Source organism: Hyalella azteca, unplaced genomic scaffold (assembly GCF_000764305.2).
Source record: "Hyalella azteca isolate HAZT.00-mixed unplaced genomic scaffold, Hazt_2.0.2 contig14470, whole genome shotgun sequence".
Classification (NCBI taxonomy): Eukaryota; Metazoa; Arthropoda; class Malacostraca; order Amphipoda; family Hyalellidae; genus Hyalella; species Hyalella azteca.
In genome coordinates this window covers 329,732-357,279 of record NW_025944352.1, presented here as the reverse complement: position 1 = coordinate 357,279, position 27,548 = coordinate 329,732, and the positions used below count along the sequence as shown (strand labels likewise).

The 27,548-nt window shown below is 40.3% G+C and overlaps 1 protein-coding gene across 1 annotated transcript in view; it reads right to left on the bottom strand.

The window, feature by feature from the left end:
• Window positions 1-22,630, bottom strand: part of LOC108669614 — a 47,565-nt gene extending 24,935 nt beyond the window's left edge. The window contains exons 1-7 of the mRNA XM_018156992.2: window positions 22,503-22,630; window positions 7,583-7,640; window positions 6,813-6,890; window positions 4,792-4,979; window positions 3,963-4,157; window positions 2,086-2,227; window positions 1,052-1,186 (exon numbers count right to left, since the gene is read on the bottom strand). Of these exons, the coding sequence (XP_018012481.2) occupies window positions 1,052-1,186; window positions 2,086-2,227; window positions 3,963-4,157; window positions 4,792-4,979; window positions 6,813-6,890; window positions 7,583-7,640; window positions 22,503-22,568 (862 nt within the window). The 5' untranslated portion in view covers window positions 22,569-22,630. The remainder of the gene's footprint in view (window positions 1-1,051; window positions 1,187-2,085; window positions 2,228-3,962; window positions 4,158-4,791; window positions 4,980-6,812; window positions 6,891-7,582; window positions 7,641-22,502) is intronic.
• Between the last annotated feature and the right edge of the window lie 4,918 nt (window positions 22,631-27,548).

The window sequence follows — 27,548 nt, the reverse complement described above, 5'->3', positions numbered from 1 at the left end:
TATTCAAAAAGAATAACAGGTGTTAAATATTTTACTTGAAATTTTCATGTGAATTAGGCTCTTCTTCTCGAAATCATTAGTTATATACCCTACCAAAATTTGTACCCTGTCTAGGCTTCGGCCGAATAGTCACTACACTCGGTGCAAAGTTATTCTGTGTCTGCTTGACCACCCGATCGAAATCTTTTCGTGGTCAGAATCTCGTCCCTAACAAAATTCGGGGACCGCCTAGGCTTCGGCCGAATAGTCACTACACTCGGCGCAAAGTTATTCTGGGTCAGTTGGCCAACTGATCGCAATCAGCGACTAGTCAGAACCTCCTGGCCGACTTTATGGTCTCCTGAGAGTAGGGCAAGAGTTGGCAGAATCCCCTCAGTCCCCTCACCAGGCTCTGGTGGCTGTCTGATTCGGGGGCCGGAATGTAGACCAAAAAGCGGACATAGAGAAGCTGATTTACGTTCGGTCCGAGTCCTAGGCGGTTCCTAATTCAGGCTCGCCACCAACTAAAAATTTTTATAGCTAGGGCTCCTATATCCGACCTTATATAGTCGCCTGAGAGTATGACAAGGGATGGCCGAGCCGAGTCATACGGAGCTAGCAAGCTGCCCAGAGGCTGCCCTTCGAAACTCAACCCGAAGCAGACATATATATATAGAGAAGCTGATTTGCGTGCTCCCACGCAGAGTCCTAGGCGGCCCTAATGCAGGGTCGCTCACGCCTCTAAAAATTTTCAAGGTATGCTTAATGGAGGCGATTGAAATCTTCCACTTTATGGTGCTCATTGTCTTAAGCATAAAAAGGACTCGCAGAAAACCGGCCACATCTGACGCTATCCCACCCAAGCGACCACATCTCAGGTTATCCCACATTAATGTGATGAATTTCTTGCTCTAGACCCTCATATATTTGCGTGATACCTCGCTTAAACGTAACATATATGTGGCAATTCGTTCAATACGCGAGCCAACTTATCATTAAGGAACCATCCATCACACGGACGTCACGCACACTCATGAGTGTCATGTGTGGTCGTGGCGCACTCAAGACTCACCGTAGTATCCGCCGGTTGTGTGCTGGCACAGTGTGCCGGCAGTGCCAGGCGGGCAGACACAGCGGCAGTCTGCTCCCGTGTAGCCCTCGCCCTGGCAGGGGTCTACTGGCAATCCACAGGCAGACAACCACTGGGCTGCGAAAAAATCCATTCACCAGACCATGCCTTGATTTTCAATGTTGCATTTGGTCAATTGAATAGTTTAAAAAAAAAATAACGATGTGGATTATGATTTTGCGTTAATTATGATTTATTTGATTTGAATGCGCGCGTGGACACCGATAAACAGCATCACAGGAACACACAAGAAGGGGAGAATTGTTGACAATCAACAATGGATTGCATCAGTTTTGTCCTAAACCTTTAAATGGAACGGCAGGCGAGACATGTGATAGCTTGACGTCATCCATACAAATATTGTCGCTTCCCACCGAAGAGTACGCATTTAGTAATATGTGCGCAATCGGCATAAATTACGTCACTGTGTCCGAAATCTTGAAGCAAAATGGTTATTGAAGACAAAAAGTTACATTTTACTCTTCTTTGCCCATCAAAAAAAAAAACAGAAATTCAACCAATGGCAGGCGAGACCTTCACCTATGCACTGGCCGGCGACATCCTTACCTATGCACTGGCAGGCGAGACTCACCTATGCACTGGCCGGCGACTCACCTATGCACTGGCTTATGCACTGGCAGGCGACTCACCTATGCACTGGCAGGCGAGACTCACCTATGCACTAGCAGGCGAGACTCACCCACTCACCTATGCACTGGCAGGAGACTCACCTATGCACTGGCAGGCGACTCACCTATGCACTGGCAGGCGAGACTCACCTATGCACTAGCAGGCGAGACTCACCCACTCACCTATGCACTGGCAGGCGACTCACCTATGCACTGGCAGGCGAGACTCACCTATGCACTGGCAGGCGACTCACCTATGCACTGGCAGGCTACTCACCTATATGCACTGGCAGGCGACTCACCTAAACACCGGCAGGCGACTCACCTATGCACTGGCAGGCGACTCACCTATGCACTGGTATGCGGTGTTGGCCAGCAGTTTGTCTCGGTGCGACAGGCCCCGGTTCGTCTCGCGCTTCCAGGCGCCCAAGACGCCCTGCAGCAGCGGCTCGCGGGTAGCCACGCTCACCCGACCATTGCCCGTCCACTCCTGACTTCGGCCCGCGCGGGCGTCGTGGTTAATTGCAATAATTTACTTATAGTTATTATACATAATTAACATAATTAAATTCTTGATACGATATTACATGGGTCATTACATAGAATTTTTTTGACACATTGAAATGAAAGGAAATATTAGAAGTTATTCAAATGAGTTTTTTTTATAAATAAATAGGGTAAAATTGATCAGATGAAATGAAAAATGTCATGTACGATTTCGCTTTATAATATTGGCCACCATCTGCTGCCATCAGTCGGAAAAACACTAATCGAATTTACTAGTTTCCATGACAACATTGCACCGCATAGTAAGAATTCCATAAAATTTGGCTCTTATTGATGAATAAAATAGGTACACATAATGGTCTACACGTTTCCTCAGCATTCTATTCCAAGCTAGAAAGCTAGATTGAGTTGCAAGGACAAGGCACGCAAACGTTTGGTCCATACGCTCTCTGAGAACCGGCCGATGGTTGGCGGGAGAAACAGACATAGTACGCTGGCCTATCAATTGTCATGATACGTGCGCTGAACCAAGTCGCTATCAAGCCTCTGCAAAAATGATAAGTTTATGATATACCTATTTTGACCTGTTGCCTAGCAGCATTCGCGTCGGTCAAACAGGTAGTCGAAAAGCCCTCCAGTTTCGTGAGACAAAAAGACAAAGTAAAATCTGCTCAATTACAGATGAAAATTTGCAAAAAATGCAAAGATATCTCTGTGAGCGAGGTTGATCAGACCTGTGAAAGTTACGAAGATTTAACTTGTATCAGCTGTTCAAAGTTGAGCTCAGAAGGGTACCCATTTCTCCAGAAAAATCAATTACTTCACTGGTTTTGTCGTACTTGCGGAAAGCCAACTCTCAGCGCTAGATATGGCGGGAAGCCGATGTAAGTGCATGACAATGAGTCGAAATCATCGAATGATGTAATCACCTCGTTGAGTGAGATGGAGCGCTCGTTGAGTGAAAAATTGGAGATAAAAATCACCTAGCATCTCTGTTCTTGGAGTCTGCGCGAGCCAACCTATTTAAGGGGTATACAGACTCCAAATATTCTAAATCTAGTGTTTAATAGTGAATAATCAATGTTAGCCGAGCTTCACCATGAGGCTCCGTTGGGTAAAAACCACCGCTAGTCATTGTTATTCAGTATTAAGTGCCGTACAGAGAAGACGCGTCGGAAGCGTGAACGTTTGAACACTGCTAAAGGCTATTTGACTTTATTTTTCGAACAGTTGTCACTTTTCTTGCGCTGAAAATTTAGTATCTACCCACAACTATACGAATGCATTACTTTTCAGATAAACATTTAGCACGTGCCACGTTGGTCTACTGCAATAACATCAGCGATATCACGTCAGCTTTTTATATATTTTTGATTGTGAGTTTGTGGTGGCATGCGGCAAGTTTACGTTACGTGACTGCACCCGTCAGCTGTTTGACTTCTGCCGATGAAGTGGAGCCTTCGCCTCCGAGATTTCGGTTATTGATTCGCTTTTGCCCCTCTTTGATCGAAGCACTCACCGTTCGTGCCCATAGCCGTCAATTGTTAACTAATTGGCAATAAATATCTAATGGATGATATTGCAAGAGAAATTGTGTATGAGATTTTTGGTGGTACCGAAGATTCATATTCATACAGAAATTGGTTGACAATTTGTTTAATATTCTCACTCATCAGTAACAATTTTTAAGATATTTATTGATGCAAATTAGGTCTCACCATTGGCGTGTAGTGCATGACGGAGGAGAGATCGTACTGAATGGAAGTATCGATCCACTGAAGCTTGTGGAAGTTGAAGAGCTCCTCGTCGAGAATATTCTTGTCGTTTACGGTCACGTGAAGATCTCGATCAGGTCGACGAATTTCGTGATAAAAGCCAACTGCGTGACCAATTTCGTGAACAACGATGCCCAGCTTGACGCACCCACGCAAGGAACAACTTTATTATTCTCTGTTCGTGGTAAATATTGAGATCGTAACTTGGGAGGCAAAATGAACCTTGAAAATGGATTAATTTTTCGACTTAAAAATTCATAAAAGCAAGAAAATAAACAATTATATAGAGAACATTTACTCTGTTATTGGAGGTTCAATTACTTACTAGACAAATTATATTTATATTATTTACATTTAAAAATATAAATTTTTTAAACAAGGGTATATATACCCCCTCCAGCCACCTTTCTGTCTCTCAGACCCCAGCCCTCCAGCACCCGAGTCCTTCCTGCAGTGCACCTCTCCCTCATTGAACCATTCTCTCTCCCCCTATTCCGAAGTCTCTCGTTCTCTCTTCAATCTTTCTAATTTTATTTGTACCCCATTGACCCGGTCACTTAGCCTCATCCTCTCTGTATACCTGCATGAGTCCCCAAGTATTTTGGACCCCAGTCAAGTCACCTGGCTATTTACTTCGCCAAAGGCCTGATCTCACAGTCTATTAGTCCCCAATTATGTTTCCATCAGCGACCTTATACCCCAGCCCACCAATATACCTGGCCATATCCTTATCTACCATGAATTTCCATGTCCTATAGGAGTCTCCAAGTACCCGAGTGCAGGTGTCCCCGATGGAGACGTTCTGGCCGCGCGCCTCTCTGCCCACGCCGCTGCGGCAGCCACCGAGCCTCCTGAAGGCGACGTGAGGGCTGCTCGTGTCCTGCGTCTGCTTGAACTGCAGGCAAGTGTGCTGCTGCCAGTGCTGCACGCCCTGCAGCACTGCTTCGCGGTCCACGGGTGCTGCACGTGAACACACAAGGCAGCATGTAATTAGAACGGGAACACATAAGGCAGCATGTAATTAGAAGGGGAACACATAAGGCAGCATGTAATTAGAACGGGAACACACAAGGCAGCATGTAATTAGAACGGGAACACACAAGGCAGCATGCAATTAGAACGGGAACACACAAGGCAGCATGTAATTAGAAGGCAGCTGGTGGTGCACCGATATGCACAATACGGCTGGTAAGTAGGGTGCTGCTGGGTCTGTACAGCAACGCAGAGGAGGGCATGTAATCGGGGTGAGACAATACGTGCAATTATAATAAATGTTCTAAGTAGATGTAAAGTGTGCAGAAATTTTAAGAATAAAATTCCAGAACTTGTCTAATTATATTTTTATTGTTATAAGTAAATACAGGGGTGTTTTTGCTGTTGAACTTTCTATAACCTTTTCTAGAATACGCGTGTAGTAATTAGTTTTGCAATGGCACACACGGAAATGTTTTGCTGTATCAACCTTCTAAGCTACTCTAAAATATGGCGGCATGCCAATACTCTACGAGCTTCCATGGCGCCGACATCAGTTGATAAATAGTCACCCTTTTCGGTGGCCAACTACCAGTCATTGGTGGTCGCATTACGGTATACGGATATAATTTACCAATGGATTATTTTATTCGTGGCTATTCAGAATTTCGCTTCTGTTCCTGCTGGCGAATTTGCAGCAAAATCTGTTCAATTTTAATCATGTCTTGGCGAAGTGGCACGGATTCAAATCTTAAGAGAGAAGGCAAGGAAATAAGTGAAACTGACACTTGGGAATATGAGCACTTAGTGAAAATAAATGTAAGTGGTGCATGGAAATAGGCATGAATGGCACGCGAAAATAAGTTACGTGTCATGTGGAAATAAGCGAACCAAACACGGGGTAATCATTTCGGTTCCAAAACCATTCGCCTCACTGAGGCAGAAACAGACATGTATATAAGTCAAGCTTCCGTCCGTTCAAACCTGGCAAGTTGTTGATCAATCATCGTGTTGCCTATAATCATCGATCATTAAGGCTACGCTATGTCAGTATAGGGCCTTAATGCCATTAATATTATTGCATGAAATAAAATAAAGGAGTTTTACTTATAAACGAGGGATAATTAGATTTAAATTAAAGAATTATTTTCATAGCTAAATTCACAAAAATCGAAACGTTTTTCAAAATTTGTCCGGAAATGGAATTCCGGACACAAGGAGATAGAACAGTACTTTGGGAACATTACGGCTACTCACGGTCAAGGCTGGTGCAGGGAAGAGTTCAGCGTGAACATCAAGGCTACTCACGACGGTCTAGGAAGTCGCAGGGAAGAGTTCAGCGTGAACATCGAGGCCACTCACGGTCTAGGAAGTCGCAGGGAAGAGTTCAGCGTGAACATCGAGGCCACTCACGGTCTAGGAAGTCGCAGGGAAGAGTTCAGCGTGAACATCGAGGCCACTCACGGTCTAGGAAGTCGCAGGGAAGAGTTCAGCGTGAACATCAAGGATACTCACGGTCAAGGAAGGTGTAGGGAAGAGTTCAGCGTGAACATCGAGGCCACTCACGGTCTAGGAAGTCGCAGGGAAGAGTTCAGCGTGAACATCAAGGATACTCACGGTCAAGGAAGGTGTAGGGAACAGTTCAGCGTGAACATCAAGGCTACTCACGGTCTAGGAAGTTGCAGGGAACAGTTCAGCGTGAACATCAAGGCTACTCACGGTCAAGGAAGGTGTACGGAACAGTTCAGCGTGAACATCAAGGCTACTCACGGTCAATGAAGGTGTAGGGAACAGTTCAGCGTGAACATCAAGGCTACTCACGGTCAAGGAAGGTGTAGGGAACAGTTTTGTTCGGCCACAGGAACATGGAGTCGACCATTTTCCTCTTGTGGCGGAAACCTGCATGGACAACCAAGGCGCATTAATCTACTGGAGCAACTCAGGACCATTAACCTGTAGGAATAAACTATGCTCATTAACTTATAGGGTTAGCCCTGCAACATTGACTTCTAAGAAAACCCAGGAGCATTAACCTGCAGGAATAACCCAGGAGCATTCACTCGCTGGGAAAAACAAGGACCATTAATTTGCTGTGACAACAATGGAGAATTACGTAGTCAAAACATTTACATTTATTTAGTATCGGAATGCCAATTTAATCCCTTTACGAAACCACCTATTAATATATCTCAAACATCAACTTGCCAGATAAAGTGTGATTTAAAAGCCGCACTGCTCAGACCGGCAGACGTACGTTGAATGAAGCTGATGAGTTACTTATAAACAGATAAAAAGTTCGCTCACAATAGAGATACGAGCTACGACATTTACAAATAGAAGAACTTGTCTTGGATCTCTCGATCCGAACCATCGTGAGGCAGAAAGTATGATGGAACAAAAAAGGATAATACTTTCACTAATGTTGAGCTCCTGAGACTTTGAGTTCACCTACACTCCACCATACAAGCCTTAGGTCACATTAAAGAAGTAGGATAAATTTATAACAATTAAATTAAATTGAACAAACAATAAATTTTAGAATGACAAATTAATGATAATTACAGTTTAGGTACGGTATAGAATATACAAACCTCTTATTTCTGCCGAGAAGAAAGCCTGGTCATCGGGAGTCTCGCGCTCTGCTCCAACCTGGCAATTATGGAAATGAATTTAATATAACTTGCTCTTAAAAATTAAAATGAATTAAAAATCTAACATTATCCCACTATAACTGTTGCTAAACTTGATATAAATAATTTCGTAAATTGTTAAACTGCAAGAAAATTGTACTTGCGATTTTACTTGGATTTTGGTACTTACGATTTAACTTTGATTTTTTTCCAATTTACACATGACATTGCTTGGGGGAAAAATTTCAGCTTTTTAGAATCAAAATAAGAAAAATCTCTTAGAGTGAAATGAATGTGTTCGTAATGCGTGTATTTTTACCCATACAGGTGTCTAATTTTGATCACATTATTTGTTCCAAACATGAACAATTATTCAGATAGTTACATTTGTCTATTTAATATTGCAGGATATTCGAATGCGTCAGCGAGAAGTGTGTGTTTCTATGAAAAGTACTTTTCATAGAAGAATCATATCGGTGCTTACATGTCATGAGAAGCCAAATTAAAAATATTTTCCGCATTGAATCCAACATTGAATTTCTTCCACATATTCTCTCAATGAAGTGGTTGAGAAGAAAAAATAAACATGAAATATAACATAATCTTAAAATTAATCGAACTGCGTATTCAGGGATATTAATAGAATTTCCGTTAGTTTTGACTCGCATTCCCCTTTTGACCCCCACATTGCCCTCAATCACAGTGAATGAAAGTTTTGAGTTTGGATTGAGGGTCGCCGTGCAGGGTTGGTTCGTAGACCAAATAGACGATCCTCCACAATGTTGCTGGTCAAATAATTTTACAATTTCGGCAAAAAAGTCGCAAGATTAAAATTCCGCATTCTTTCCCAAAGTCAAGTTTGTGGAGTATCTACAAGCTTGGGGTGCATAATATATCTCTAAGGGGTTGTATGCTACGATTTTTTAATAGGATTGAAGCTGGCTTAATGTGTGGCATATACTACATGAAAGCCAAGAAGGCATATCAATAAATTAAAATTTTTTATTTTAGCTAGCTAGAAACTTTCTTTAAGCACAAAAGAGCTCGCTATGACTGTTAAGATAGAAACTCCTCAAAAGCCGAGGAAAATCACGAAGAAATACGGGGACAGCACCAATGGAATAGATCACTCAAGGAGGGTCGGGACAGCTCCATGGAAATAGGTCGCAAAAAGGGTCGGGACAGCTCCATAGAAATATATAGATCACACAAGAAGGGTCGGAACAGAACCAATGGAATAGATCACACAGAGAGAGTTGGGTCAGCTCCAAGGAAATAGGTATATCATACAAAGAGGGTTGGGGCAGCTCCAAGGAAATAGATCATACAAAGAGCGTCAATTGACAGCTCCATTGAAATAGATCGCACAAACCCTATCAAATTTTTGAGGGTGGTTAGCTTTTAAAGTAAAGGCGCTTTTAGCTCGCCTAGCGCGTAAATTAGCGGCTATATATGACTGCTTTACGCCTTGGAAGAAACGAAATAAGCGTCTAATTAGGATCCGGTCAAAGACCGAGTGAGCTTGGGGCGTTCGCGGGGCGCGCGTATTTGGCATCTGATTATCTTCGGCACGGCGGCACTGACACGGCCGAATCTGAAATTTGCGTTAAAATATGCCCCCTCCCTTCCCCCCAAAGTGAGGGGGGAAGGGAGGGTGAATTTGAATTGCTGAACGCCATATATATGTAAGCAGACGAGATGAAAAAAGATATAAATGTATCACCGCGGCACAATGAAGAAAATGGACTAGAAACAAGAATTTGAACCAAGAATAATATCCGTCGTTACAACTTTCAACCCCATTTTTCCGCATTACCCACAACCAAACATTCTCTAACTTTCACTAGCGGCCAACAATCAACATTGTCCAACATTCAACACCGCTCAATATTCTCCCTCATTATTCATGTCCGAAACATTCTACCCCGCTTACCCATACCAAACGCTCTTATACCTATTGCGGGTACCAAACAATTTCCACATACGGTAATGCGAAATATTCTCCCATCTTAACCTGTATTAATTCTCTCATATTCGCCAGCACAAAACATTCACATATACTTCTAAGTATTCTTCCGCAATAATCATTAATTCAATCCTCAAAGATTCCCAAAATATTTGCAAACAACAGCCTAATGCATCTACAGGGCTCAACTTTTACCATCTCAACTTAGCGCAGATTGAATATAGGTAGTACCCTAGCTAATAATTTCATACCCATGTTTCTAGGTATGCAATACGTAAAATATAACAATGAATCGCTAGCGGTAATGCTATTCAAGGCGTAAATCTCGTGCATTTCTAATTCCTCGTGCATGCACACATAACATAACATAACATAACATAGTGATGTCGGCTCTGAAGTGTAGGCCTGATGTGGCCTGTCGCCGATTCTTTTCCATTTCGTGCCTTGTTCATAGATCTAAACCTGTCTCTTATACACATCTAGATGTGTATAAGAGACAGCACCATCTCACTCAAGGAGTTTACTACATCATTCAACAATTTCGACTCATTGCCGTGCTCTTCCACCAACTCCTCTCTTTTTCGAGCACCAAGAGTTGGTTTTTCGCANCGCAATCACTGTTTCACGGAGTTTATCATAGTCGCCTTTCGCAAAGTTCAAACGTTCACGCTTCCGAAGCGTCTTTTCTGCACAACACTTAATATTGAAAAACAATGATTGGTGGTGGCTTTTGCCCTCCTATAATATAATTTTGCCACATAACCTCCTCCAGTGCACTTCGCTGACGACTTCGTCATTTCACGATACTTACCTACTTACTATACGTCACTAGTAAGTCCCGTTCAGCGAACGGTTTTGCACGGGTCTATAAAATTCTACAACAGCGGCTGTAGAGAAGAATAGAACTATTACTAGTACCGTCGATATTGCACTTGGAAACTGTTGCTTTGTAACATTGCCGTCATGTCATGTTATATGCAATTTCCGAAATTTATCCTCTTATAATATGTAATTCTGCGAAAATAACACAATTCATAACGACACTTCGATTTCACTCCGGCAAAAACCTGATGATATAATGAAAAAACACATAATTATGGAAAACGAGCAGCTTATTTGCGTACGACAATGCTCTGCAGTCTGCATCCTTGATCATGTAGCTACGTATGTTTTGCTTACAGCGGCTCGGTGATGTAGACTTCTTGGTGCTAATTAGGTACGCAGTCGACTGTTGGTAAAGCTTAAATCTCGGTTGCACAAATCGATTCAGCTATTATGGTGAATTAGAATCTAGATCATATGAACACGATAAGCTCAAGTAACACGTTCATGCTAACACATACTCCAAGTTGGAAATTTCTTTGACAGCAGAAATTTTCACTGAACTTAATTTGTTCTTGTATGCCGCCATACTAGGCTACTGCCCATACCATACGGTTTCCAACGAACATCACTTCAACTTTTAAGAAGCCCTGCATGGTAGAACTAAGAAATTTGTGCTGCTAAAAATGTTCAAAATTAACATGTTCATCATTTAAAACTAATTATTTTCAAATTTCATACTTCACTTTCCACTCTACGATTGCACAACTGAAATTCCAAGCTTTTGTCACTCCACATGTGAACAAGACTAGCGAAACTGGACAACTACCGCCAGGGCGCCAGCCGGGCCAGCCCCAGCAGTCTCCACTCTCCACGTCTGCTCACAGTGGGAGAGTATGATGGGTGGGGGTTAAACTTTTCTTATATCTAGCAACAAATTTTCCGCAGGGAACAAATAAAGTAACTAAAAACCGTAATAATACACAATAATAAGACAGAAAACGTAGAGCATGGAGTGAGTTTTGACAACGATGTCGTTTGACCCACCGAATATACTTTATGTTAATTTGTTCAAAAAGTTGCGATGTGCCATGATATTTACGCCACGCTTAGTCATGCCCAGCGCGCACAACCATCATTGAATAAACGATTTTAATTCACTGAAGAAGGGAAGAATAATGGTAACCGCACTACAGTATCGCGTTGACATTGAATATCAAAATTTTTCAGAGAGAGAAATAGATCGCAGAAAGGTCTCCCGACAGCTCCATGGAAATAGATCATATCACGAAGATCACGGCATGGCTGTGCTAGCTAGCCTGCTAGGGCTACGGTATTGTCGCCAAACCGATCAATGAGCACGAAGCTTGTGCGGTCCATTTAACAAGCTTTCAAACTTCCTAAAAAAACTGCCTAAAATCTGATAAATTTATTTGGCCAAAAGATTTATTCAATCCCCATGAATGCATGGGGATTCAATTTAGAACAAACAAATCACAAAGATCAATCCGGATCTACATCATAGTCTCATGAACGCATATTTACCGTGTAGGAGGCCACCCTAATATAATATGTTTTCTTAACCCATTAACGTTAATGGGGTAACCCCTGATGCTGCCGGGAGTTCCGATATGAATGGCGTAAGTGTCGTGTGTGCAACAGGGACTGCGTAAATATATGGCCTGGCGGCTTCATTCCTTTGAAATTTCCGATCCACAATATTTTTCTCATTTTGTCTCACACACTGGTTTCAATTTGCAAATTTGATTAATACATTATTCTATTACATTTACGAATTTATCCTAATTTATACCAGAGATGTCGTCGTCAAAACTCAGTAACATTGAACAACTCGGTTACCTTCTAACCTATTAGTTAGTCCATGGTTCTTTGGCTTACTTTTAAGCGTAAATAATTACTGAATAGTATAAAATTTTAAATGGCTGCCACCAACACAGAAGAACTATCTGTAATTTTTTAGTCCAGGCTTCTTTGGCTTACTTTTAAGCGTAAATAATGACTGAACAATTAAAAATTTCAAATGGGCTGTCGCCAACACAGAAGAACTATCCGTAATTTTTTAGTCCAGGCTTCTTTGGCTTACTTTTAAGCGTAAATAATGACAAAATAATTAAAAATTTCAAATGGCTGTCGCCAACACAGAAGAACTATCTGTAATTTTTTAAAGTTATGAATATTTGTTACAAATAGCTTGCCGCCTCGCCGGCGGTCTGCCATCTGCGTCGCCTGGGCTGTCTGCTGCCGATTAGCTGCTCTAGTGGTGCTAACTTTACCAGGTGAGTACGAGTAATAAAATAGGAATGGGAGGGCGGCTTGACGTATTGGTGAGGCCTCAAGTAGGAGGCTGACAGCAGGTTGGGAAAAGCTCTGGGTAAGATTAGGTTCAAGTAGGATGATGACATCAGGTAGGGAAAAGCTCTGGGTAAAATTAGACTCAAGTAGGATGATGACCTCAGGTAGGATAAAGCTCTGGGTAAGATTAGATTCAAGTAGGATGATGACATCAGGTAGGGAAAAGCTCCGGGTACGATTAGAATCAAGTAGGATGATGGCATCAGGTATGAAAAAGCTCTGGGTAAAATTACTCAAGTAGGATGATGACATCAGGTAGGGAAATGCTCTGGGTAAGATTAGACTCTAGTAGGATGATGGCATCAGGTAGGAAAAAGCTCTGGGTACGCTTAGACTCAAGTAGGAGGATGGCATCAGGTAGGAAAAAGCTCTGGGTACGCTTAGACTCAAGTAGGAGGGTGGCATCAGGTAGGAGTGATGTGTCGAGTAGGAGGGTTGCATGTGGTAGCAGTTTGCACTCAACACTTAAAATTCATTAAATTTTTCCACAATCCGTTGAAACGTGTGGAGTTTTTTGCTTGTAATTTTCAATTAGTATATTTATTTTTGCAGACGGAGATCTTCAATGATCTTTTTTCGGTGCTAATTAATGAAAATTTATTAAGCAGAAGCAGGTTAGCCTGCGTGGTGGTAAATTCCTTAGCATAATTCCCATGGTGCGACTGGTGCGACAGCTCCGTGCTCGTATTGTTTGGTAAAAATTATTCCTTTATCTATATTATTTATTTTGGATATTTACTTATATAACATTGCCTACTTCTGTTGAAATATTGTGCTTGTATCAACCATTAAATTTTGCGTAAAGTTTGCGTTTGTTTATTTGTATATTAATTTGGATCAGAAATCGTTGCGGTAAGTCGAATAAAGAGAAAATTAGTGCCAATATTTGATATCTTACGAGGCGTAAATTTATCAGTGATGGAAAAGTTGATACGAAAGATGGCAAGTAAAATTTATGATATTGTTGAGGTCGTCTTTATTTTTGTATAGGAATATTTTTCGATCAGAGCACCAGTTTCAAATTTGTTGTTGTTCATATTCTGCCTTTTCCGGCACTAAAAATTTCTCATTAAAATTCTAGAAATGATCAAATTTTGTCTAAATTACGAAACGATCACATTTTTGTTAACGATCAATTTTTTTCTAAATTTCGAAAATTGGTGTTATAAAATTTCGGGATATTGATGGCATAATTTACTAAAAAATTTACTCAAATTATTTTCGCTCATATGCATAATATTGTCAATATTAAACAAAAAAATGATTATTTTACAATCAACAGATGAATAAATTCTACCGCTACTTTACATAACTATTAACAAAAGAATACACGCTAAGTCAACAATTTTTATGAAAAAAAATGAAATAGATCATTCACTTAGGGCGATGACATTACATTTATCGGCAACGAGATGCACTGCGGCTCTTCCAACCCGCCAATAAATTCCTGCGTGCAGCGTCCCAACAAGACCCAGGATTTTTTATTAACATTTGATTGAAGGAAATTAGCCGAAACCTCGACCAATATGGAACCAGAGACATGCCGCCTCACAACCACCGGGACAAACTATATATATGGTCACTTTATGGGCGGCCAACTGACGGCCGCATATGGGATCTTGTAATACCTGGCAAGGTTCTCGGCGGTCGAAATTCTTACGCTTGCCAAGAGGATTCCGGCGCTCCAAGTTTGTTGCTGTAATCAGCGTCTGATTTAGGGTCGGCCGACGCTACGATGTACGGCAGAAATTCGTAAGAAATAAAGAAAAACATATGTAAAGCACGTAGCTTCCTGAATCGACGCATGTGAGTCCACGCACCAGCATTATTGCGTGATGCGTGGAGCGTGTGCCGCATGCATTGCGTGATGCGTGAACTTGAAAACTCGGTGTTATGCGTAGCTTGTATACTTTGTGCATGTGCATGTAAAGAGTGGCGTTATAAAAGTACGCATGAGGCTTGTTACGCTGTATTACGCTGTACTGACAAGCATGAAGCGTGTTGCACTGTATTGCCACGCTAATTGAGGCATGTTGCGCAGCGTGTTACGTTATGGAGCTGCGCATGTGGCGTGTTTCGTTATAGCGTTGTAATGCTATGCATGTTACATATTACGTTATAATCTTAAGCATTTACACTGTTATAAAAAATACCGATAAACTTTTTAACTGGCGTTACAGTAACCGGTCAACACGTGAAAATAAACATCGTTTTTATTACAATTTTACACTAGAAACCCCCGTAACATCAGAAAAAAACTGCGAAATGGTTTATTTTCACGGGACGGCTGGTTACTAGAACGCCATTAAGACCGTTTAATTTTTTTTAGCGCATTTTCTCATTTATGGAAAAAAGGCGCTATTGTGCTCGTCATGTCCGTCCGTCTGTCCGTGACTTCAAGTTTTCGTCGACGAGAAAATGCGCTCACTGTCACTCACTACAGTGAGTACTGATTTATATTTTTTCACCATTTTTTCGAACAGTGATAACGATCGTACCGTTATGAGGCAATCGACCCGTTGATCTCGCCACTCGCCTCTCGAGAACCAAAATCTGCTGGTCAGGCACGGGAGTCGATTTGTGCCCCAACGCTGCCAAGACGTTGGTAAACTGCAGCGCTAACATTTCTATTAATTAGGTTTTAAGCTAAAAACCTAGCAAAAATTCCACTTAATTGTCCCGTTTATAGTTTGTGCAGAGGGGCAGCAAAATCCCGATTTAATAAATTGCTTTATCTGTCAAAGTTACTAATATTTTGCCGTGCTCTTCGTTAACCTAAGCCACGTAAAAAGTTTTATTTTATTTGATCTTCAAGTGTCAAGGACTTTCAGAGTTTTTCAAAGTTGCTTTGAAGTGACACTTTCATTAGCAGCCGCTAAATTACCTTTCCTAATGGGCAAGTTATGCCGCGCTTCGCTGCCAAATGTATTTTCAAGGAGAGGAAGAATAACTTTACTGCTGACGTCAAGTTAACTTTTATTTCATTATTGAGTCATTATGAACTATCAGAAATTAGATTTTTACAATTTGTGATTATAAACGTTTAATGAATAAACCTATAAATAAATGATTCTGAATGTCTTAATTAAATAATTACATATAAATCTGCCAAATAAAAAATCTAATAAATCTGAATTCTTCACATTGCGACTTATTTTATGGAATTTTATAGAAAATCTGTAAAATACAGTTGAAATTAAAACCATTGGAATTTAGGATTTTTACTTTCTCCTGGATTTATGTGGAGAAAATCATTCGGAAGATCAAGCCAATTTCAACGTAATTCGAATTCAGCGAGACATCCGCGGATTCTCATGATTTCTTATCAGAATATTGGGAACCAGCGGCAATAAAAATGATATTACACCACGAATTGCGGTGTTAAATTTCAATCGCACAAATGGCGAACCGCAGTTGCTGCTTAATGGATTCTGGGTCAGAAAATTAATGTACCTGCGGCTATGCAGGCCTTTATTATATTTCTGCAGGCCATAACTGTGATCGCAAACGAGTGCATAGACACTATTTGTATTACAGAAACACTCCCTAAAAATTAAGAAAGCGTAAGTTCAGTCTTAAAATGCCTAGCAAATTACGGACCAGGCAATAAGTCCAGACGAATCTATGCAGGAGCATATGTTCAGTCTTAAAATGCCTAGCAAATTACGGACCAGGCAATAAGTCCAGACGAAGCTATGCAGGAGTTGGCTGCATGCCTGCGTGGCAGCTTGCGTTCGTGGCTGCATGCCTGCGTGGCAGCTTGCGTTCGTGGCTGCATGCCTGCGTGGCTGCTTGCGTTCGTGTTGGCATGCCTGCGTGGCTGCTTGCGTTCGTGTTGGCATGCCTGCGTGGCTGCTTGCGTTCGTGTTTGCATGCCTGCGTGGCTATTTGTCTGCGTGGGTGCTTGCCTCTGTGGCTGCTTGCCTGTGTGTCTTCATGCCTGCGTAGCAGCTTGCGTGCGTGCTTGCATGTCTGCGTGTCAGCATCCCTTTGTGGTATCAAGCCTGCGTGGCGTTTGTCTGCGTGGCTGCGTGCACCCCAGGGACATATTCTATTCCTTTTGAGCGACTGTGGCCACAGGAATGTCCGACATATTTCATCATCAGGAGTAATGATGAATTATAATTTTTATATTTTGTTACGAATATAAACCGGAAAATCAATTTTTTAAAACAGCATTGATTCGTTTAGCGCGAATAGGCGAAAAGGGAGAATGAATTCATACAATGACGAATCAGGTGAGAAAAACTCTTGGCGAACCACAAAAAGTTGACTGATAAATGATCACATAGGCATAAAACAAAATGCTTGACACAAAGGAAAAAACTACATTAATCCAGTAGCAAAACATTGGGCGGAGTGCTACTGTTTCAGGGCGGTTAAATTAGTTGCATTAATATGGAAAATCCGCTCAGGTTTCAATGCACAGCCATGTTATGCTGGCGTTGTTTTGTGGTGGAAAACTCGAACATGTAAGATCAAACTAGGGTATGCGGGACAGGCCTGACTTGTGTATACATGGCTAGTAGCTGTCTTGCTAGTGTGTGCAGTTGTTGGGACCTGTCCTAATAGTGTATGCAGTTGTTAATCTCTGTTCCCCAGGTGCACGCAGGAGTAAGTGCCAGATCTACTTTTGTGCGCAATTTGAATTAGTTAATAAAGTTCTTCAAGTATCTGAGGTTCTCTATAACTTTTATATCAAATTGTTTTAAAAGCCAATCTTATGCTTATATGAATCAAAATTTTAAGTAACTTTCTGCGTAAAATTCCCTGTACCTTTTCACTAGACCACCGACATTGCTCAATTTGTCTGAACTGGGGTCAGGTTTAAGTTCCTGTATAATGCACCAATCCAACTTATATAAAGACAATCTGATGTGCAAGCTTAGCTAGATGTGCGTGTGTATACAATGAGTATTTACCTACGACGCCTGCATACGGTTGACGCCCTTGCCTTATACGCGCGCGTGCTTGTCTGTAACTTGGACAGATTGTATGACTCAGACCGTAAACTGCGGTGACATTGAATTAAACCGAACCCGAGTATGGATGATATCGAAAAAGAATCAGTGAAGCAAGTTGAATGCTATTTTCCGAACGCAGTTTTTGTTCCTGCAAAGCCCCTGGTATTACTTGCATGCCGCTGTCAATGCAGCATAATATTTTGTGTTGCAAATTCATGCCTCCGCTGGCGTACCGAAATCTGGTCAGAAAAAGTAGAAAAATTGTTGGAGAAATAAAGCACCACCCCACCCACACCACCAACAACAACACCACCAACACAACCACCACTACCACCATAATTAGCACCATCACCTCCACCAATATATCTCTGCCGAAATTACTAGCTTACGCTTAATAATATTGCTGCTGGTGCTATTTATTAGCCCACACTTCATAATATTGCTGTTGGTGCTTATTACCAGCGTACGCCTAATAATATTGCTGCCGGCTCTAATTCGAAACCTTCTTTTAATAATATTACTGTCTTTGCTACTTAACTTGTCTATGCTTAAACATATTGCTGGCACTAGTTGTTTTATTTCAGATTTCAGCACTTGCGATGAAAGTGTTTATTGCTATCACTGATGAAAACCATACTGGGGATTTATCAGTATTGTTGTCACTGCATTTTGCTACGCCAGAGGCATGTGTTGTTGTGCTATGCAAGGTTGTTTTTTGATCGGCCGTCTTTCCGGCGCCAGTGGCCGCTGCTGCCTTACAGGAAATGTTTTCAGGGGCAAGGCCAGTTTGGTTGGCCGACGGCTGTCCGCCCATGTTTCAGGGTAAACTTTTTAAGGGCTGAGGCCGGTGTTTGCCAAGTCTATCAGTTACGCAGAGCTTCAGGGCTGAGAAAAAACAACTAATTTACTGGGGCGTTGCGTAGGGTAAAGAAGTAGAGCGCTCCACAAAGCTTGTCATTTGTCACGTGTCTTCGCAGGGCAGAATTTTTAGGCCCTAATGGAGCAGTGAGACAAGTGATGTGAGGATATTTGATTGTTAATAGAGAACCTCGTAGAGAAAAAGACAATGGAGACCATTAGCAGGACGATGTGGCTGTGTTGGGAGTCATATTAGCATTAAGTACGGGAGAACATGGGATATTTTCTATCGAAATTCATGCAAACAGAGCCATATGCGGGCCCGTAGTTTACAAAAAAAACGCAATATAAAATGTTGAAATCATGTCATTGGACGCCGGAAGTGAAAATAATTTGACAATCCATCATGATCGACATTGACAATAAAATTATTAATTGTAGTGTAAAGGATATAATGTAATGGTAGAACGCTAGAAATGATCAATTATGGTGCAAATTGTATAATATAATGGTGGTATGGTAAAAATGATTAATTATTGTATAAATGGTATAATGTATTGGTAGAATGGTAGAAGTGATCAATAATGTCACAAACAAGTTTATTACCGAAAAACAGAGCTGCATTCATATGATGCCAGAAGTCACTGCATGGGGGGCAACTTGAAACAATAAATTGTAGACAAAAGTGAATCCATATCAACCAAAGAAATGCTTTAGAGTTAAACTGTACAAGTTCAACTGAAATAGCCAATGTTTTAGTCAAATAGACAGTTAGCTCTTCTTATCGATTTCACTACATTTTTCTATAAGTATTTTCTATATTCAATGTAAGAAGAAGTAACCAATGAACATTGCTTTCGCAATGAGGTATTTTGACTGTTAAAAATTTTTTAATGAAGGATAATGCTTGCCCTGAAGGCCTATCGTTAACAAATGTTGTCATCCCTTATAATACGGTTATCGAAGGTTTCGTCTGGCGTTCGACTTCATTTTGTTTGCACTGTGCGGTCGTCAGTCGTTTTGTTATTTGATTACCTTGCATGTAGAAACTAGAACTGTTTTGTGTATATATGTATATATTGTTGTAACATGAAATTCGTATGTCAAACTGTTTCGTATAAGGAGGGTGAGTGATTGATCTTGATTGATTTATGCAATTTTTGATGCTATTTCTGAATTTGATTTGGTGATTCTGTAGTCTTAGCACTTAAAATAGTTTATTGTTGAAATTGAAATATTCTAGTGCTTCAATAAGTATGTATCGCAACGATTTACATTCCAGGTGGGAGGAATATGAGCCTTATCTCTTTACAATTAGTCGTCGCGTGCATATAATCTTCATCCTTTAATAAACTATTAAAATAAAGATTAAAAATTCTCCAGCCCTCAACACCTCATTGTTAGATGACTGGGACGAATACAGGGTTATTATAGATAATGGAACCAATTTAATAAATTTGTTTTCATTCAAGTTTGAATCTAAAATGATATATTTATACACCAATGGAAAGAGAAAGATTCAAAGACCATATTGGACATTTATAAATATGTAAAAATGTAACCTTTTTCTTTCATTGAAGTATGAATTCTTAAATTTGAAAATTATACCTAAATGAATACGAATTTATTAAATTTATTAAATTGGATCAATCATTTAGAATAATTCTGAATATGAGCTTCCAACTGGAGCTAGATTAACCCTTGATGCGGGACCTGTTTCCCACGATGCGGGACCTATTTCCCATGTTGCGGGACCTGTTTCCCACGATTCGGGACCTGTTTCCCACGATGCGGGACCTGTTTCCCACGTTGCGGGACCTGTTTCCCATGATGCGGGACCTGTTTCCCATGTTGCGGGACCTGTTGACCTGTTTCCCACGATGCGGGACCTGTTTCCCATGATGCGGGACCTGTTTCTCGTGATACGGGACTTGCTTCCCATGATACGGAACCTGTATCCCTGGATTTTAAGATCTGTTTCCCACGTTGTAAAATAGTGTTTTCACACAATGGGACATGAATTTAATGATGCAGATCTGTTTTCTATAATAGGGTCCTGTTTCTAACGTTGTAGGACTTGTTTTTGCTTTTTCTTTGAGATGTATCCTGTGTTGTGGGAACAGTTCTTTTTTATTACGTTATAGGTTTTTCTCAGAACACAATTTTGTGCGTAAGAGATTTTTTCGCATTCCAACGCTGTTTAAGTCCTAGAACCCACTCATGCGGTTCTAACATTCTTTTCCAAGTACTTTAGAGCAGAATGCAAAAGAACCAATTAAAAGTTTGCAAAGCTGAATTTTTGTTTAGCGTAAGAGGTAGTTCAACAGACATTAGAACTGCTGCTGCAAGATATGCTTGAAGCGTGCTTACTTTGCAAAATCATCTTTTTATTGTCTATAATTATTTCATATCTGTACTATGTTCATCGATTCATTTCATATCTGTACTACGGATGAATCGATGCGAAATTTTGGAAGATTTTATTTCGATAACTGCAAATATTTCAGATAAATTCTCTACGCTCCAGCATTCAACAGGCAAACATTTGAGTTGTGAGAAACCGCGAGAAAAAACTGGTGTCCAAACATTTTTTTCCAAAACGAAAAAAGCAGGGTCGGCATCATTTTTGATCGAGATATCATTATCGAGATATCGATCATTTTTGATCGATATTACTCGTTACATATTTTAATTCCATCTTTGGCTTCTGATTCTGAAGTATGGTTGATGAGTGCTAGAAAAGTCAAAATGCGCTGTTAAGCCGCCGTGTAGATTATTGAACGGAATTTGTGATTTTTTCAATAGAAAATAAATATACGGACAGATTAAGCTCGCATGGTCAAATTACTATAAATCAAATTACTATATAATTTTGTTCATTATGGAAGCGCCTCCGAATTCAGAGTCTAAAAATTCAAATTTGGAATCCATTTAGATCAATATCTGAGCGTGTAGCGCAAAACTGGAGCCAAGAACTCCAATCAAACCAGAACCTAAATCAGAACCCAAACCAGGACCCAAACCCAAACACAAACCAGAACCCAAACCAGAACCAAAACCAGAACCCAAACTAGAACCTAAACTAGAACCCAAACCAGAAACTAAACCAGAACCTGAACCAGATTCCAAGATACTTAAACAGAACCAAGACTAGGACCCAAACTAGAACCCAAGCTAGCACTCAAACCAGAACCCAAACCAGAACTAAAACCAGAACCCAAACTCGAACCCAAACGAGAACTTAAACTGGATACAAAAAAGAACCTAACCTAGAACCCAGTCTAGAACCGAAACCAGAATCCAAGTGAATGAATCCAGTCTAGAACCGAAACCAGAATCCAAGTGAATGAATCCTGTGAACAAATTAGAACTGGTGCCGAGATTAGCCACACAGTATTTTATGTCGTCCGGCCTACTTCCTTTTGTAGCGATGATGCAAGAGTGTGGGCGATTAAAAATGATTAAAGAGGTGATTTGTCGGCCTGTAAATTAGAGGAAAAAAGGTGCGATTCCGAATGTTTGTGTGAGGGTCGTCTGATTCGGATTATTTAAAGCTTTAAGGCGAAAATTTTGTCTATTCCTGGATTAATCGAAAACGCGTTCATCCAGGAGTTATTTCTTTTCTGCATTGCCAGACAATCACGGTTTCAAAATTTGTTCCTGTTTCCAGTTTAAATAGTCTTGACTATAAAATGGAGAATTACCCGTTGAGTTCTACATGACTTCAAGAAAGTAATTAAGTAAAATAAAATCAATTACTACAGTAATCTTCTGATCTAGTGAAAATATGTAATCAAGTGAAATGAATCAAAATTAATTATGAAATTAATTTTCTGATCTAGTGAAAATATTGCGTTCTTAATTAACCTACAAATGGTATTGTAGCTACAGGACTTACCAGCCCTCGACATACGAGTAGCAGCCAGGCCGCTTGGTGAAGTGCGGGCCAAATCTTGGGTCGCATTCTGCGTGGAACTTTCAAGTGGTAGAATACATTTTCTGTTCACAATTGTGTCCTCAATTGTTTCTACAGTTGTGTCCTAAATTGTTTCTTATTTTGTTTGAAACTCTGCTGATTTGCCGCAGTTTTAGTGATAAAACAAATAGTTATACGATATGAATTGTTCATTTATTTGAAATTTCTTCAGTTGAAATAGAACTAATTGTTCGCAAGTTTTCAGGAGTAAAACAACTAATTTAATAAATTAACACAATAATCAGGCCCCTTTGTCCTATCTTTGTGCATCGATAATGCTTTCACTCACCAAATTCAGTAATAATGCTGGGGTGATATTATCTAAATCATTTACGTCAATGCTGGCAAGTTATTTTAAATATCTTTTTATTATTCTTAAGAGCCATTTTCTCCAATGCCCTTCAATCCGCCAATCAATTTCGCCAATGCTCATCAATTTATTTTACATTAAAAGTTGAGCAAGATAGAAAAACCTTATTGCACTCGCATTCCATTCCGCCAAAAGTCCACGGAAACTAAACACCCTGGACTATTGACCCACAACACCGTAAAAACCGGCAAAAATTTATTCAATTGATATCAAACGTTTTTTTTCTACTTGTATTTCCAAATTATTAATTTCCATATTAAATAGTAACATAGATCTGCAACTATTATAATGATCTTTCGATCATGGGTGGCGAAAAATTCGAGCTCTAAGTGTTTCATCTCATTAAGTAACGTTCTCTCTCAACTTAGTTCCAAAACTGGAATAATTATGAAGAGATGTTATGAAACTGCACCACCTCACTGCACTCTCCCGGTGCACTGACTCGCCGCACTCTCCCGGTGCACTGACTCGCCGCACTCTCCCGGTGCACTGACTCGCCGCACTCTCACGGTGCACTGACTCGCCGCACTCTCACGGTGCACTGACTCGCCGTACTCTCCCGGTGCACTGCCACAGCACTACCGCCAGGCATGCTCTACCGAACAGCATGCTTATTATCCAGCTCATCCCATGAGCTAAACATCGCTGCCTCATAACCACGCCAGCACTGACACACAACAGCCTATACATATAAGGCAGAGCTGTATTTTATACTGCCTCAGAGCTACACCAGCGCTGCTGGGGTGGCATCAGCAGTTCCGTCGGAAGTATTATATTAATGACCAATCATTAAGTTTTTTGTTGCCAGATTAGAGTGGAAAATGTTTCTGTTAACCAAAGAATTTTGAAAGTTTCCTTACAATTTATGTTACTTCATCAATGTTATTTATTCATTCACCAGTTCAAAGACATTTCGTTTGGCAAAAGAACTGTATAAAACTGTTGGAAACTAATTTAGAAATTCCGATAGCAAACTGATGTCCCGGCTTCCGAAATTTTCTTATTCGACTTCCATTTATAATTATTCAATAAATATTTCGTATATACTCAGTACCTTAGTAGGAGCATCGGATCGACTAATTCTTCCCTGTAGTTTACTGAGTGCTCATTTCGAGCAGTAATTAGCCCTGGAAATTCCGTGATGAGAAAGATCGTTCCCTCGGCTCCAGCAGCAATGAGCGAAACCATGATGGCGTCCAATGATACAATTTTTAGACACAAGCGTGCAGAAAAAAAATTATTTTAAGCTCTAAGTGGGAAGTATTTCGGATATCTAAAACCTTCGAATCGACTCGTGTTTTCAATACCTTTCTTCTATCGTGCATTATTATAGAGAAATGTTCTACCCGTATAATTACTTAATTTCGCATATTTTCGACACCATTATATTCTGCATCACAATATTAATGGACATTGCATTGTGGTAACCGGACCTGTTTCGGTAATGACGATGTGGGAGGCTGTAACCCTCAATATTGGCGTTGCGTGTCCGAGACTCGCAACATGTTAGTCCTGTTGGGCCGAGACTTTCAATAATTACGATGTAGGGTCGAGAATCGCAATATTGGCGCTGCAGGATCGAGACTCGCAATATATGTTGGCCTCGTTGGGGTGAGACTCGCAATATTGGCATTGCAGGGCCGAGACACAATATTGGCTCCACGGGGCCGAGACTTGCAATATTGGCGCCACGAGAACGAGACTTGCGATATTGGCGCCACGGGACCGAGACTTGCAATATTGGCGCCACGNGCGGAGCCTGTCTCTTATACACATCTAGATGTGTATAAGAGACAGGGGCCGAGACTTGCAACATTGGTGTTATAAGGCCGGGGCCTTACCGACTTATCTGGCGCTTAGGTATGGCGTAGCCATAACAAGATTTCGCTCGCTGACAAAATGCATCTCAAACCATAGCTAACGGCCCTGGCTCAAAAATTAAAATATTGTGTTCTTCAGCATTAAAAATGTACGTGCAAACTAAATGCAGTATTGATGAATTTGTGCTGTTACAATATTTTTGCTGATACGCAATTACGTTATTATGGCACTTGTGCTGTAACGAAATTTCTGCAATCGCGGCATTTGTGCTGAAACGACATGTGTGCTTATTCGACATGCGTGTCATTGCGACATCTGTGTCATTTTGACAGTTAAGGTATTTCCGTTATTTGCGTTCAATATAATATTTTTAGTTTATCAATTATTAAAACAATTAAATTAACAATTATTGAAACATGTTCAATAATTATTGCCTGATGAATATCTTACGATAAGGTAATTGTGTTGTTGCGGTATTTGTGCAGTTACGCCATTTGTGCCTATATTGCATTCGCGATGTCGAGAACTTGTACTAAAACTAATTGGTCTTGTTTAGGTTTTATGTCTGTCTTTGAATTTTGACTTTTAAAGTGATTTTATTCATTTTTAGTTTAGTCGAACTGATGATGGAGCTGGACTCCGAAACGTTTTCAATATCGATATGGTGAATTTTCTTGGCGTTTTCTTTGCTTTTAAATTCCTTGTAATTTAGTGTTTTAACGGCATTTTGTGTCGATGCTATGCTTGCGTATCCGCGAGATTTATGCTGTAGTGAACTTTCTGCCAATATGGAAAATAGTTAATGCAACATTTGTGTCTCTACGCTAGTTGTTTGTTCTGAATTTTCGCTGATATGAATTGGTGCTGTGGCGGCACTTGTGATGATACGGCATTTTTGCAATTACAAATTGTGTCCATTTGCATTATTGCTGTTGTTGCAACAATTGTGCTGCTATGTAAACAATTGTGCTGCTTCGCTTTCACGACATTTACGTAGTTAACACCTATGCCTTGATGCGACAATTGTGCTGCCACAATATCCAGGTTGTTACGACAGTGGTGCTGTTACAATATTTGTGTCGTTGCGACAATTGTGCTGCCGCAATATCTGGGTTGTTACAAGATTTGTGCAGTTTTTGCGGTCACGCAATTTGCGCAGATACAGTCCACTGGTACAGCTTCCTTTCACTGCCCCCTCTTCTGAGCTCATCTGACGATTCTAAATCAAGGTTTATGCACTGCATCTCAAAAAGTTTTCTAACATAATATATTCTCGATTGCTGGTCTTAAAATCAGCTTTTCGTTAATTGGCTGTTTAGAAAAATATTTAAATATTAAATATATTCATTATAAATATATTTAAAAATAAATGATAATGGAATGATAATTAATAAATAAAATATTTATTATTTCAAGTTTCCCTTTAGATGCTCTTGCATGCCCACATTTCAACCCTAATTATATTATTAATTATCGGGTATTTGAAGCGTTCCCCATCGCTTCCCCTGCCGGGCATGCCTCCGTTATTTATCTTGCCTGCGGCCCGAATTTATTTATTTGTGTGATCTTATTAAGTCAAAAAAAAAAAAAAAACTCCACGTTCATTCCAAGTGTAGCAATATTTTTTCTCTGACCTACTTACCAACATTCCGGTAGCAAACGAAAAGTCAATTTCAGTGAGAAGATTTACTACCATTGCTTTGTGATCTTCTAAAGATCTGTTAAGCACAGCTAATGGACTTATAATGCAGCGCGTGAACGCACTAGCGGCCTCACTTAGGCCTCACTATGTGATACGCCAGCCTAGGCCAACAAATATCTGTGTCTAGGCCAGTCTCTGGTCCTCAGTGTGGCTCTGACCGCCGTCGAGGTGAGGTGTCCGTCGTCGGTTTCCGAAGTATCCTTCTGTGGCATTCAGGTCTTCGTCTTTACCATCCGACTTTAAGCAGTAGAAATATAAAGTAATTCCATTACAACGAGAGTTGGCAATCTTTTTGAGGAGTAAAATAAGTGTAGAAAACTAATGCATACTTTTCTGCACTTAGAATTTTTACATTTCGCACTTGACATTGCGATGAGAATTCGTCAGATTTGATGGGACATTTGGATGTCAGGCCACTCCAGGGAAGTGGCTGTTTCGCGGCCTGAGAGGAACATTAAAGTTAATGCGAGAAGCAAATTCCCTGATATTTGATTGAAAATTATTCAGGGAATGGCTGCGGATAAACCGTTATTTTTACTCTCAAATAATGCGGAAAAATTTGGGACTGATTACTGCGTGAATGTCAAGTGAAGGATTTCAGTATTACAAAGAACGTAATTATTATATTTCAAACTCAGTTGACAATCAAATCAACGAAAACATGCTTAATTTAATATGAACAATGTTATAATTTTTTTTTATTAAGATACGAAGGTTTGCGTACTTGTCTTAAATTCAACGTCATGCTCATTTCGCAGCATACGTAAAAATGTCTGGATGGCGGAGACATCCATGAAATTCCATTTCTTCTCTCTTGAAATTAAAATTACTTTATATTTTAATTCAATTAAATAATTTTAATTATTTAGTTCAGTTATTTATTTAAATTAATTATATCAAAATATAATTATAGGTTAAGAGCTTTCAATTTTTAGTGCCAAAATTGTGCTTATAACGGACATGTTGAGGCAGAAGTCAGTCCTGCGTATTTGTTAACAAACTTAATAGGTGAAAATCTAGACGTAATTGTCTGCAACCTATATAGGTGAAAATGTTTACTAAATGTTACCAATAA